This window comes from Agaricus bisporus (assembly GCF_000300575.1).
Source record: "Agaricus bisporus var. bisporus H97 unplaced genomic scaffold AGABI2scaffold_14, whole genome shotgun sequence".
Classification (NCBI taxonomy): Eukaryota; Fungi; Basidiomycota; class Agaricomycetes; order Agaricales; family Agaricaceae; genus Agaricus; species Agaricus bisporus.
In genome coordinates, this window is record NW_006267349.1 from 69,810 (window position 1) to 82,218 (window position 12,409).

Below are 12,409 nucleotides of genomic sequence, written 5' to 3' on the forward strand. Positions count from 1 at the left end.
TTTTATTGATGTCGTCTTTACAAGGTCAGTACCTCTTGTTCAAGTTTTTCGCAAAATACTCGGACTGACATGCACATATGGGATAGATGGATAACAAACAGTCGTGGTGTGATTTTCATTTCCTCAATACTGCTTTTGCAGATGTGGTCGAGGCAGGCACAAAAGACTGGATACAACCTTCCCTAGTGAGGTTCTCATACCGTGGAGGTAAAGAGAAAGAACGGACAATCCATCGAACCGTCAAATCCATTGATGGTCTATCTATGGAATATGCTGTGCCTTTTCCATTGACGTATATGCTTAGGCCGAGCGTGGTGGCTGTATATAACGAGGTGTTTGTGTTTTTGTTGCAGATTAGGAGGGCGAAGAGTGTTCTGGAGAGGATACTTGTTAGAGGGAATGAGAGGAAGTATGTTGGGAGTTTTGGACTTAAGGTGTTGTATGTGATGAGAAGTCGGTTGAGTTGGTTTATCAAGTGGGTTTCATTTCCTTGAGTTGTCCGGTTATTACATTATTGACTGAATTGGGGAATAGCACGTTGTTGAATTTCTTGACGACTTTCGTTAGTCTTTGAATTTTTTGGGGGGGAGGAATCATAATTGGTTAATTGGTTGTCCAGGTCATTCACGCTCAGGTGAACCAATTTCACGCGAAGCTAAAAGATATTCACTCGTTTGACGAGATGATTGAATTACATGACAATCAGTAAGTATCTCAGATCATATCCAAGTATCATGACCCTGCTAACTTTCTGAACGATAGTCTTAATAAAATTCAAGATCGTTGTCTCTTGCAAAAAGACGTAAGTCATTTATCTGAGTTGCCTAAACAACAATCTCATGTCATATTGTAGACATCCACTCTTCATAAAGCCGTTGTCTCCATTCTTGACATGTCACTTCGATTTAGCGAATTTTTCACTTCCCTCACGGGAGATGCTGCTACACATGATATCTCCCGTCATTCTCTCATTAAACGCCATAGAAGCAGACGCACTGCACGAAAACGACGTGACATTATTGGATTCACACATCCTTTTATAGAAGATGGACTATCATCCTCGGATGACGACGGTGTCAATAATAATTTTGGTGATATGGATGACGAGATTAAAGAACCTGATATATTGAAGAACTTGACCATGGAAACCGAATCTTTTTCTATCGTCAGTACGACAGGATCGCCAGAGGAGATAGCTGAAGAGCTGAACAAGTTTTCGTCAGAGTTGGATGAACTTGTGAGATTTGTACGGAGAGGAGTGGAGAGCCTCGTGGATGGGAGTAGTGAGGCTGCGTCTGCGTTTGGAGTTTTGGCATTTGCTTTGGAGGATTGGGATAGCTGAGGAATTTTTTGTTATCGAATGAATGTATATTACATTTGCACTCTATCTGTTGCCTAGGGGCACTTGTCCTGAATGACATCAATAGTATGATACATCAGGGTCACCGACACTGACAACTTAATAGGTTGAGTGATTAACGCGCGTTCACACGCGTTGTTTTTTCTTCTTTTGAGCTTGTCACCTGTGCAACGTGATTGACTGATGGGGGTAAATATAGCAGCCTCGAAGGCAGTGTGCTTGTATTCAGATCATAGACCATCCCATGGATCGTGTCGAACAAGACAGAGACGAGCCTTCAGGGGGCAACGAGCTGCCCACATATGACGATCTAGCTCAACAAAACGGTCCAAACTCGAGGCAGGTCCTGCTCCTTTAGTCATCCCCTGTGCCCGTAATTGATCACTTGGGCTAATTCTGCAGGTTTGGAAGATGGAAAGGTTGGATAGAAAAGAGGTTGGTATGATGTGATTTAAAAAGCGTTGGGGAGAACTGATGCTTGTGCAGAGCTGCAGAGCGATACAACGATATAACTCCGGAGGAGCGAGAGAGAAGGCGAGAACGAGGCTGGGACCTGGCTCCTAGACCTACAATGCCCAATTCATCTCAGTTGGGACCCTCTAATGTCAATTTTCCTCCAGAAATCACCCGAAAGCCACCGACACCTCGTCCAATCAATCTAGAAGTTCAAACAAGTCATCTGAACTTGAATGCTGATCCAGTTGTAGAGCAATCTCAAACGGCAAACTCGCCACAGCCATCACCATTCGTCAGCAGGAGGATTGAACCTTCTCACTTGAGACTTAGTTTTTTTGGGTCCCGCTTTTTGCCTCATTCGACTTCACAAATACGCTGTGTTCTTCCTTTGCACTCTGAACGCCTGCTGCTCATTGGGCACGATGAAGGCCTTTCGGTACTTGATCTTTTCCCACAAGAATGGTCGGAAGCAGGAGGCATCGACGTTAAGAGTCCTGATGAGGCTCACACCATGCTCATCTGGGAAGGGGAAGGGTAGGTATTTCTCTTCATATTTTGAACTTTGCTTATTTCTCTTTCACAGAGTATTCCAGATGACTGTTCTCGAGCAAGGAGAAAATCATGATGGGACAACTCAGGGTGTGGTACTTCTTCTCGTCGGTTCAGAATCAGGATCGCCGGGTGCAAAAGACGGTGATTCGCCACGCTCATTAAGAATGTACAGTCTCTCAAGTTTGTCCAAACTTGCCAAGTGGACTGTCGCGCACAAGGTATGCCGAACCAAATATCGATTAGCATTCACTCAATTATATACAAAGAATGCACCTCCACTGGACTTGAGACGTCCGCCTGACTGGCAGGTCCAAACATCACCAGTGAAAAAGCATCGACAGCAAAGCAGTATCGCTCGTGGCCTGAAATCTTTGATAGACGCGCCATCTCCCACCATCGAAGCTCAGCGTCCCATCTCATATCACAGCATGTTGAATCCTGGTAGTAATACGAACGCAACGTTGGGAATTCACTCCAATGTACAACTACATGACTCTAACCTTCTACCGAAGTTGTCACCTTCGCGTCGCAAATCGACTTCTACAAATATCTCGACTAGCAGTTGGGATGTCGTAGATGAAGCTCCTCTTCGCTGGGCAACAGACTTTGTCCCTCTCGCGACTGCTAATTCGCGATTAGCAAGCTCGCTTGTCACGTCGTATGCTATCTGGGCCGATGAGAATAGGATAGGTAGGGGTGGTCAACTACTGGCTGTCGCGTCCAAAAACAATATACTGTTGTATGAAGTACCAAAGGGAGAGAGATTGTTCAGATTCGTCAAGGTCAATATTTTACCGCCTACAAGCTTTCTCCGCTCATCCTAATTATTCCCCATAGGAATTTTATACCCCTTTACAACCTAGGAGCATCGCGTTCTTTCACCAAATTGTGCACGAGGTCACCAGAAGTGTGTCAGAGGTGGGAGGTAGTAATAATAATAACCACAAGCACAAGCGGTCCGACAGCGCCATCACCGTTCGCCAACCCAGCGACAACCATTTACGTAGCGGTTCTCAAGCATTCGGTTCATCATTCATCGATTACGGGACTCAACTCAGTCTCTTTGTCGTCTTTGACAAAAAGGCCGGTTGGATACGAATAGCCGATTCCGCTGTCGGAGAGATGGAACTTCCAGACGACAGCTATCTATCTGCTCTAAACCAAGATCAAGGTAGCAACTTCCTCAGTCCAAAGGACTCGATAGGCATGGGTTCACACCGTGTTCGCTCCCGCCTATCCTTTGAACATGTCTCTCCACCAAAATGGATTCCTCTCGTCCAATGTGAACTTCCAGTTCCAAAGAATAATCCTACCAATCTTAATGAACCGGAAACTACACGAAAAGTATTATTCTTCACGCGTGGGCGCAAAACTCATATCCTGCCGTCCCCACTTCCAGCCAACTATGCAGCTTACCCTTCACTTGCGATTATCACCTGGAAATCTCCACCTCGCAACATCACACCACGTCTATGTGAGGGAAACGGACTGCCATTCCTCCAACTAGTGGCATTTGGTGAAGAAGGGGTTGAAGTCCAAGAAATGTCACTCAATTTTATCAGTCGAGGGAAAAACAAGGGGAAAGCGAGAGTCGAAGAGGTCGTACGTGCGGAAGATGATATCGTTGGTGATTGTGGGTTTCTTTCGTTGGGCGGACATTGGGATCAACTTAGTCGCTGGATGGATCCCGCTCAGATGACGAGGTCAAAATCGACATCGAGTGTTCTGTCCACTGCATCGTACGACAGCGCGGCAACATCTATAATAGCCTCACGATTGAGACGCGAGGAAGGTGTCTATGCATGGTGGAGAAAAGGTGTTTCAGACTATCGTGTGTTCTGGGTCGGAGGAACTGCAGATCACGACGACGCATCCTTAAAGGGATAATGGGTTTAATGCATTTGAATCGGCTCCCTATTCTTCTGGGCGGATCTTAGGACTCTTTTCATTCCCTCCCAGCAACTATATAAATACCAGTTTGATTCAGTACATGCTGTCCATATGTAAACCTAATGCATTCCATTCTAAATCAGATACGCGAAAAATAGTATGATAAATGTATAATTAAAGTGTACAACGCTTCGACCATCTCAGCAAGGAAGCATAGCAAAAAGGTAACGCGAGTTAGAAAACAAAATCATGGCAAGCCAAAAGTCCGACTGCCAGGAAAAAAATGTCCCCAAAAATGAAGAAATCTGAACGATACCATCGACATCTAACCATTTTCATTACTATGATGGAGGGTAAGTTGTATTCTGAAGCCGGCTCGCATTGCGACTCTGGTTCAGCTGGTTCATGCTCTGCGGTTGTGTCCTTCGAATGACAACAAACGACCTCGTTGGCTGTGCAGAGAGACTGCCACTGGCATCATTACTAGATCCATCCGCACCTGACATAGACATGCCACCCAATTCGGAGTCCACAGCGGGCGCTGCAGTCGACGATGAAGACGAAGGACCATCACTACCATCGGGCCGCCGTCGGCCAATACGGTACCACGGCTTCTTCTTCGGTTGTTCTTCAATACTACTACTATCGTCGTCGTCGTCATCGTCCACACTAACAGAAAACCGCGGTGGCCGGACAGCGCCTACGCCGCCTTCAGGATTACTATTAGAAGACCCGCTGGGGTTAACCGTCAGAGTAGCGGCGAGGCCGTATACTTTACTCGCGTCTTCAATTATGGCGGTCTGCGACTTCGTACGCACGTGAGCAGGTTGCATTGCTCCAGGTGGCAATTGCCCATACTCTGCTTGCCTTCCCACATTCGTCAGAGATGATAACGAAGGTTGTGGATCGTCATCCTCATAAAGCGCAGTCACACTCCCGCTGGCAGCAGTACCACCATATCCCCGATAAAATGACCCATCCTGAGTCTGCTGCTTGACCGAAGGGAAGGTATGGGTTGAACCATTTCCGAGTGCATGCATAGACGAACTAGCAATGGCTTGAATAGATCCATTCCTTGCAGCAAAAGCACTTCCAGACCCATCCATGATAGCATACGGAGTGTCGATATGTGATCGTCCACCTCCTATTCTCGAAAAACCGCTCTTCGGTTGAGGAGGCGACGTAGGAGCAGGCTCCGCAACTGGAGAATAACCAGCTTTCTGTGAATAAGGCTGCCAGGCACCCATTATGTACCCCTCATCATCATCATCCTCTCGATATGGCTTTGGCAGGGCATGTTCAGGGCGCAACACGCTAGGTGGCGGTCCCGAATGTGTCGAAGCCTTCCTGCTATCAGAGTGTAAAAACGGAGGAACGGAAGGCAAAAGTGGATCTGGTGTGGCGTATGGGCTCATTTCGGGTAGCCCCTGAGATGATTTATGGCGTGGCGCTTTCCTCGACTTCTTTCTTCGTCTCTTTGAGTGGGATCGGAATCCGCACCAGCCCAAAAGGCCGAGTACCCCGAGAAGTCCAGAATCGGATACATGACGACTACGATCAAAGCCCAAACCACCAGCAATACGGAAAACAGCTTCAACCAACTTGAAGAAAAGCATAACAAGAAGAGCGAGATAAACGAGTGCAAGAATGATGAGTATGCCATAAGCAACCCAGCCACCAGGCCCAGGACCGATGGATATCTGGGTCAGAGATATTGGGGTAAGCATAGAATTAGATGGTTGAAAAGGAAGCACGAACCGTCGGTGTCAGGATGACCAAAAGAACCGCAATAACGATCCTAGCAACGCAAAACAAGAAACTAATAAGACCCATACTCGCACCACTGCCCCAAGGCAGCCAAATACTGGTTCCCAAAGCCGACATCACCTCCACAACAAGAATGATGATAGCTTGAGCCATCCCACTCTTCTGCCCAGCGCCAATTGTGACTCCAAACACAAGGTTCGTCGCAAAGAGCAGTGTCGCAAACATCTGCGAACCATGCCTGTAATGGTTATACAAAGGCCCAAGAGATAACAAGGTCCGTGTTTCATCATATAGTTTGTTGGTTGTCGTAAACGTAACTTTCAAAACTAGATGAAGGGGAATGAGGACGGAAAATACGGCAAACGACAAAGCAGCCAAAGCAACACTTGTGCGACTGACGCCTGAACCGTGCTGCACCATTTGGAAGGCCGAAAAGGTAGTGATAGGGAGGTGGAATAGCACGAGAATACGGACCAAGTTTCCATGAAGAACACTTCCATGGAACGACCCAATGTCTGTCCGTAAGCGCCACCACGATCTGTGTGATCCAACCGCACGAGTTCCAACACCAAAAATGCTATTTCCACCCGTGCTATGCCCTGTCAGGCTTTTACTTTCATCTCCTGACATAGGTGAGGTCGTTGACTCGAACGCATCCTTGTTCAAAGCACTTCTCGTGGAGATACTTGCATTGAAGGCAGGGCTACGTGATCTTGAAAGATTGGTGCTGTAACCTGTACGGGAGGTGTACTTGAACACGACTGCGACCATAAAATAGTCAAGAGCCCACAGAAGAGTAGACAGTACTATGGTAGCTGCAACGATGCCAAGGAAAAGTATAAGGCAATTAGGGAACAATTCTTCGGGTCGTATTCCAACTGCGTAAGCGAACGATTGAATGCCATTAGACGCATTTTGTGGGAGGGTGAAGAGAAAATTAGGAGCTGCCGTATCTATGAAAAGGGGTGATGAAGAGTCCGCAAGTTGTTCAGAAAAATCGTCAGGTGGCGAAAATAGTAGTGTCGAGAGCGGGTCCCAGCGGTGAGGTGTTGAAGATGAGATGAGAGTGACATCTAGGGTCAATGTTATTACCATGAAAACATCACAGGAGCAGCACATATACGCACTAAAAGTAAGCGTGGACCAAGCAGTTTGGGTCAGAAGAGGGTCTATGAACGGATCAATCAAAGAAGCAGTTAGACGCCCCTGAAACTTACAAATGAACGGAGGCCACTGAACAGCAATCATAGCAAGTGTCGCACACCATTGCGTATGAAATATGACATCTCTCAGCGACGGCGTGCCTATACGTCGAGGCGAATATCAGACGAACTGTACCAACAGGAAAAGGGCGAAGGGACCCACAGTATCGCATCAATGCGGGAGATGTAGCCAACCTCTCCCCACTAATAGCACTGGCCAAAATGAATCCACCGCTTTGCAGCTTCCCCCAAACACCATGTGCACTGCGACTCACGCCTCGTCCCCAAGCAGACACAACTCTAGCCACACCCACAACAAGCCAATAAGCTGCAGCCAATGCCACGCTAGCCCACAAAATGACCCGAGCATCACCATAAGGTCCGTCTTTCGTTGATGGCCGAAGTGGGGTTGTGGATACATCGATGCAAACGAGCTCGTGACCAAAAGGATCCACTGCGCGGAGTCTTGTAACCAGTGTCGTCAACGCACGATTAGATCCCCATGGAATATTAGCCGAAAGAGCGAAAGGACCGGCAGCGAGAGGACAGTAGTTATTGGTCTGTTGATTGACTTGCGGAAGCGGAGAAGGCGGTCGGAGAGTATCACAAAGATATGAGCTGTTCGTCCACGCGTTCAACGTGAGGACAGACGTTGTCGTAAAGAGCGTGGCTATAGGAAGAAAGTGTTAGCTCGCTGACCTAGCCAGCAGCAGAGAAGATAAACTGACAGAGGCTGCCGCTAGTGTTTGTCATGCCAAATATCTGCTGTGGGCTTTGACCTAGCACTGTTAGGTCAAGATACTCCCCCAAGTCATTATTTTGCAAAACTTGAGCATATATGGTCGACACATTCAGCTTCTGTGCTTGCGACGTTGTATCATCAAAGCAGTCCTTGAATGGAAGTGTGGCAGGACCCGCATGGGCGAAAGGGAGAAGGGCGAGGAGAAGGGACAGCAACGACGGCGGCAGACCGCCTGGACGCGAGCGCATGGGCAGAGCTCGTCGGCGTCTTCAGCGGAGGGACGGAGAGGGAGAAAGGGAGGGACAAGGGCAAGGGCAGTATTTGTCTCTTATGTCATCAATGTTTTCTCACCGGGCCATAAGTGAAAACTGGTTATGAATATATACTAGTTACACTGATGCAGTAGCAAAAATACAAATCACACATCAACACTAGAAACGAGTGGTAAAAGGAAAGACGTGGACCCAAGCTAGGCCTTGCCAGACTCGCTGTTAGGGTATGATGGCAGCAAACCTTCGTCGCGACTGATAGGTAGGCGGATTTTGCCCATATCCGGTTTACTCGACTCTCTCGATCGGTGCCGCTGATGGCGATGGCGATGCTCGTAGTTTGATGGCGACACAATAACCTCCTTGGCAGCCGTGGCTACATCCCGCGGCAGTGAGTTGCGAGGCACGGGGGTATATACCATCTCAACATCAGGATCCATAGATGCAGTAAAGGGAACGAGAAGGATGCGCTGTTGTGGCGCAGCCGAACTGCTATGAGAATGGGCAAGATGGCTCGAGGAAGCACTGCAACTTGATGAACGAGTGTGCTGCCGGGTGAGCTGAGAGTAAAAGCTGGAAACCGCCAGAAGGAAGTGCAGCTGCTCGAAGGATGAGATGAGAAATCCATGAGAAACATGTCACGTACCCTGATAACCAGAAGGATGAACATGATGCCAACCAACGCAACAATAGCCCTTTCAAGCCAATGTTCACAATTCTCAGAATTGAGACCCAATTCATGCATATCACGCATGAGTTGTGGGTGGTGAGAGAATTCTTCGCATATACCGGCGCGGGCCGATGAAATGAAGGCGGCATAGGTGGCCCCGAGTGCGAGTAGTGAACAGAACGAGAAGTCTGCGATCGAATAGTCTCGGTAGAACCGGACAAACGAGGCTTTGCTCTGTAACAAGCCGTCGATGAGAAGTCGAATGAATAAATAGGAGAGAGTAGAAGACGCGATGACGCACTCTGATGCTTCCTACGAAACCGATGGCACAGACAGAGGCGGCAGAAATGAAATACAGGGAGAGTAGTGCCCACATAACCTTGACACCGTCGACGACCTGGGGCCAACTATCGCCGGCCCACTCACTCTCGACATCGCCCCATTTGAGTTGCTGCCATGCTGAGAGGACGTGGAGGGTGAGCGCTGAATTGGTGAGTGCGCCAAAGAGGGTGATACAGAGGGAAGCGGATCTGCAGGTCGAACGACGGCGGCGAGACATGGCGGTCAGTGCAACAAGGCCGGGTAAAGCAAGAAAGGAGAACCGACCTTGCAGCGTAAAAATGAGCCATTACTCAGCCCCGGAAAGGTGACAGCAGCGAACAAGCACACAACACAACTCCCTGTCACACCTGTCACCCTATCTACCCACCCCTGCAAAACATGCGTTTTAGCAACATATGCATAGAAAAATCGTACGTTTACAATAGAATAACAAATGTTGCATCGTTGCCGCAACGACTCGAACACGTGCAAATATTCAGCTTCAATTCCGGGGTACAAAACATTCAACACGAACGCCCGCTCATTTCAGGAGTCAGGTCTAGTTTAGGGGCTCTCAGTGCTCACGCTGATCGGACCATAGTAAACTGCTATTAGTAGTTCTTATGTCAGACCGGTCAATATGAAATCTTGGGATTTTTTTGTGTCCTTTTTGTACCGGAGCTAAATCATCTGAGATCAAAGATTGTTTACTTCACGAAATTTGATCGGCAGCCACTTTGTCCATATTCTCCAATGTCGCTGCATCTCGACCGAAGAAAAAGTCAACAAACATACAGGCGTAATAGTGGCGTACGCAACCATTCCCCCTTCCTTCTCAAGCTCCTCCCAATCAACGCGTTTTTTTCTTTCGTAGCTCATGTCACCCGGCCTATTACGCGCCCGCGAGCCATTCCGAATGCGCAATGCTCTAACCGGCATCAGTCTGGGACTTTTTGCATTTGGAGTCTATACCTACTCCATAAGTGCTGTCAAGCAAGACAAATTCGACGACATTGATGATGAAGCCAGAGCCCTCGCTCGTACCGGTACTCCTTCTGGTACCGCCGCACTTCCTGTCGCCAACTCCTCTTCCGCGTCTGCCACGACACCTGAAACATCGTCAGCAACGCTGAGCGAGGTTGAAGAACAAAAAATAATGCAAAGCGCGTTTGACGCTGTAACTCGGAACAACGAACAACGAGAGGATGGAGGCGCCATGGTGCCAGCCTCATCCGTGTCTTCACCTCGACCCATAGGCGTGCTGCAGAAACTTGATAAAAGGTTCCCCAACTTGCTAGATCCGAAGAACAAAACTTTGGTCTGGGGCGCGCCTCCAATTGACGACATCGGCAAAATGTCTTCAAAATGAGCGCATAACAACTGTACTTAGATAGCCTTCCACCAAGTTACTAATAATACTTCAACATTACTCCCCACTCGATTAATACCGGACATACAAAACGAACAAAATGCAAATGCAAGGACACGAGAGCAATACAAAACAACTGGGTATCAAACTATCGAAAACTCGTAAACGTATGTTCAACCTAAACCCCAGATCCCGGCCTTCTCGACGCCCTCAACCAATGCATCTATATTACCTAGCATCGTCCCCAAATGCCGTTTCTTCTCCTCAGTTGTCTTTCTCCTCTCATCCAGTACACCACTGAATGACTCGCTATCCCGAAAGCTGATTGAAAAGTTGCTAGATTGAGTGGAACGCCTGCTAGGAGTGTAAAGTTGGCTGTGCGTTCGAGAGCGAGGCCGAGAACTCGGTGTGCCAAACTGTGACTTTGTGGGACTGAGAGGTTCATAATCCACTTCCCTCTTGAACATCATCATCCTTTGCTCTGGTTGGCATGCAGGAAACTTGAAAGCAGACGGTGCCTGGAACGATGCCTTGAAGCTTGGTTGTGATAATCTCATCGGTTTTTCCGTTGGAGAGGACTTCAGAGACGCCGGCGTGGATACAGAAGAAAGAGAAGTGAATGACTGCGTTGAGCCACTGCTGTTTGAACGAGACGAGGATGAGGACGATGATGACATTTCAGATGACCTAGAACCGTGTCGGACGTGGTGGGGACGGCGTGGTGTCGAGTGAAGCGAGGGTTTAGTGAGAGGCAATCGTAATGAAGGCGTCCCTGGGTACGAATAACCGTTCGGCGTCATCGACGGAGACCGTGGCGTCGGGATCAGCCCATCCGTCTCATCCAAGAGGTAAAAGTACAGAAATTCCAAGCATTTCATTCTAAACATCTCACGTCAAATTTAAAAATTATGGACAACTCAAGTGTGTCACGCACCGAACTACTCGAAGCGTATTGGCACGCTTGAGTATTTTAACAACTGATTCAACGCCGCGGGCGCTTTCGAAAACACGCAATGCAGAAGGAGAGTCCACGAGAATGCATAATAGCGTGTCGAGTACAGATGAGGTAAGAGGAAGCTCTCCTGGTTGTTTGTTAGGTGTCGAAGCCGATGGTTCGTCTTTCTTCGAAGATGTCAGGTGCCTTGATGTAAGTAAGAGGTCTAACAAAACCTGTCCAGCGTTAGCGAGAAAGATGGAGCAAAAAGGAAGATATTCACCTCCAAACAGTATTTTCGACTGAGATATGATTTACTTGACTCATGGCTCAAGCCTATCCCTTGAATGAGAGAAAGTCCTTTCGCCATTTGTAGGGTCAATGTGCGTTCTGCAACGAGTTACAATCAGATTAGCTTCCCAAAGTCGCTATGCTATGTCACCCTGTTACCTTCTGATGTACCCGTGCCTGCCGCCTGCTCAAGTTTGGGGGTAGAAACAGATATCCATGATATTAATCTCGAGGGAACTAGAAGAAAGTTAGGTACGCTCTCCGTGATCTTAGGTCTCACACACTGTTACACTCAAACGTATACTGTAGAGCCAAGAAGGAATCCCAGCTTCCTTCAGGCCCCTGATAGTTACTAGCTGCAAGACAGGAGGTGGCTATCTGCTCTTCTAACCGATCAAGGGCTCTCGTTTTAGCATCCAAAGTTGTTCTAGGGGAACAGAGCTGTGTTTGAAACATCAGAGACGACGTGCCAGAAAGGGGATCCCGGACTTACTTCATCCAAAGCATCCTGTATGCAACTTCTTAGTTCCTCACCGTCATCCATGTCTAGTCGTTAACCGGCGCTTATTATTAAGTTGAACTTGTT

The 12,409-nt window shown here is 47.9% G+C and overlaps 5 protein-coding genes across 5 annotated transcripts; 2 read left to right on the plus strand and 3 right to left on the minus strand.

Moving 5' to 3' along the window:
• Positions 1–86: 86 nt before the first annotated feature.
• AGABI2DRAFT_122590 (hypothetical protein) lies at positions 87–1,342 on the plus strand (the record flags this gene model as incomplete). The annotated part of the gene is made up of 5 exons (XM_006456635.1): positions 87–475; positions 535–562; positions 620–705; positions 763–802; positions 854–1,342. 5 exons carry the CDS (start codon positions 87–89, stop codon positions 1,340–1,342), a joined length of 1,032 nt encoding a protein of 343 aa, XP_006456698.1.
• A 261-nt stretch (positions 1,343–1,603) lies between these two features.
• Positions 1,604–3,058, plus strand: AGABI2DRAFT_211754 (hypothetical protein; the record flags this gene model as incomplete). The annotated part of the gene is made up of 5 exons (XM_006456636.1): positions 1,604–1,699; positions 1,763–1,795; positions 1,847–2,350; positions 2,400–2,586; positions 2,635–3,058. Coding segments are annotated over 5 exons (1,243 nt in total), but the record flags the coding sequence as incomplete, so codon positions are not given.
• A 177-nt stretch (positions 3,059–3,235) lies between these two features.
• On the minus strand, positions 3,236–8,217 carry AGABI2DRAFT_188538 (hypothetical protein; the record flags this gene model as incomplete). The annotated part of the gene is made up of 7 exons (XM_006456637.1): positions 3,236–4,723; positions 4,769–5,958; positions 6,017–7,098; positions 7,153–7,194; positions 7,243–7,329; positions 7,391–7,897; positions 7,956–8,217. The coding sequence occupies 7 exons, from the start codon at positions 8,215–8,217 to the stop codon at positions 4,600–4,602; spliced, it is 3,294 nt and encodes a 1,097-aa protein (XP_006456700.1). The 3' UTR covers positions 3,236–4,599.
• Positions 8,218–8,328: 111 nt separating this feature from the next.
• On the minus strand, positions 8,329–9,566 carry AGABI2DRAFT_195711 (hypothetical protein). Its single transcript, XM_006456638.1, has 4 exons — positions 9,515–9,566; positions 9,210–9,438; positions 8,885–9,142; positions 8,329–8,837 (listed from the first exon to the last, which is right to left on the minus strand). Exons 1-4 carry the CDS (start codon positions 9,535–9,537, stop codon positions 8,439–8,441), a joined length of 909 nt encoding a protein of 302 aa, XP_006456701.1. The 5' UTR covers positions 9,538–9,566; the 3' UTR covers positions 8,329–8,438.
• A 537-nt stretch (positions 9,567–10,103) lies between these two features.
• On the minus strand, positions 10,104–12,404 carry AGABI2DRAFT_195713 (hypothetical protein). Its single transcript, XM_006456639.1, has 6 exons — positions 12,317–12,404; positions 12,108–12,264; positions 11,983–12,060; positions 11,816–11,922; positions 11,533–11,768; positions 10,104–11,477 (listed from the first exon to the last, which is right to left on the minus strand). Exons 1-6 carry the CDS (start codon positions 12,365–12,367, stop codon positions 10,772–10,774), a joined length of 1,335 nt encoding a protein of 444 aa, XP_006456702.1. The 5' UTR covers positions 12,368–12,404; the 3' UTR covers positions 10,104–10,771.
• Between the last annotated feature and the right edge of the window lie 5 nt (positions 12,405–12,409).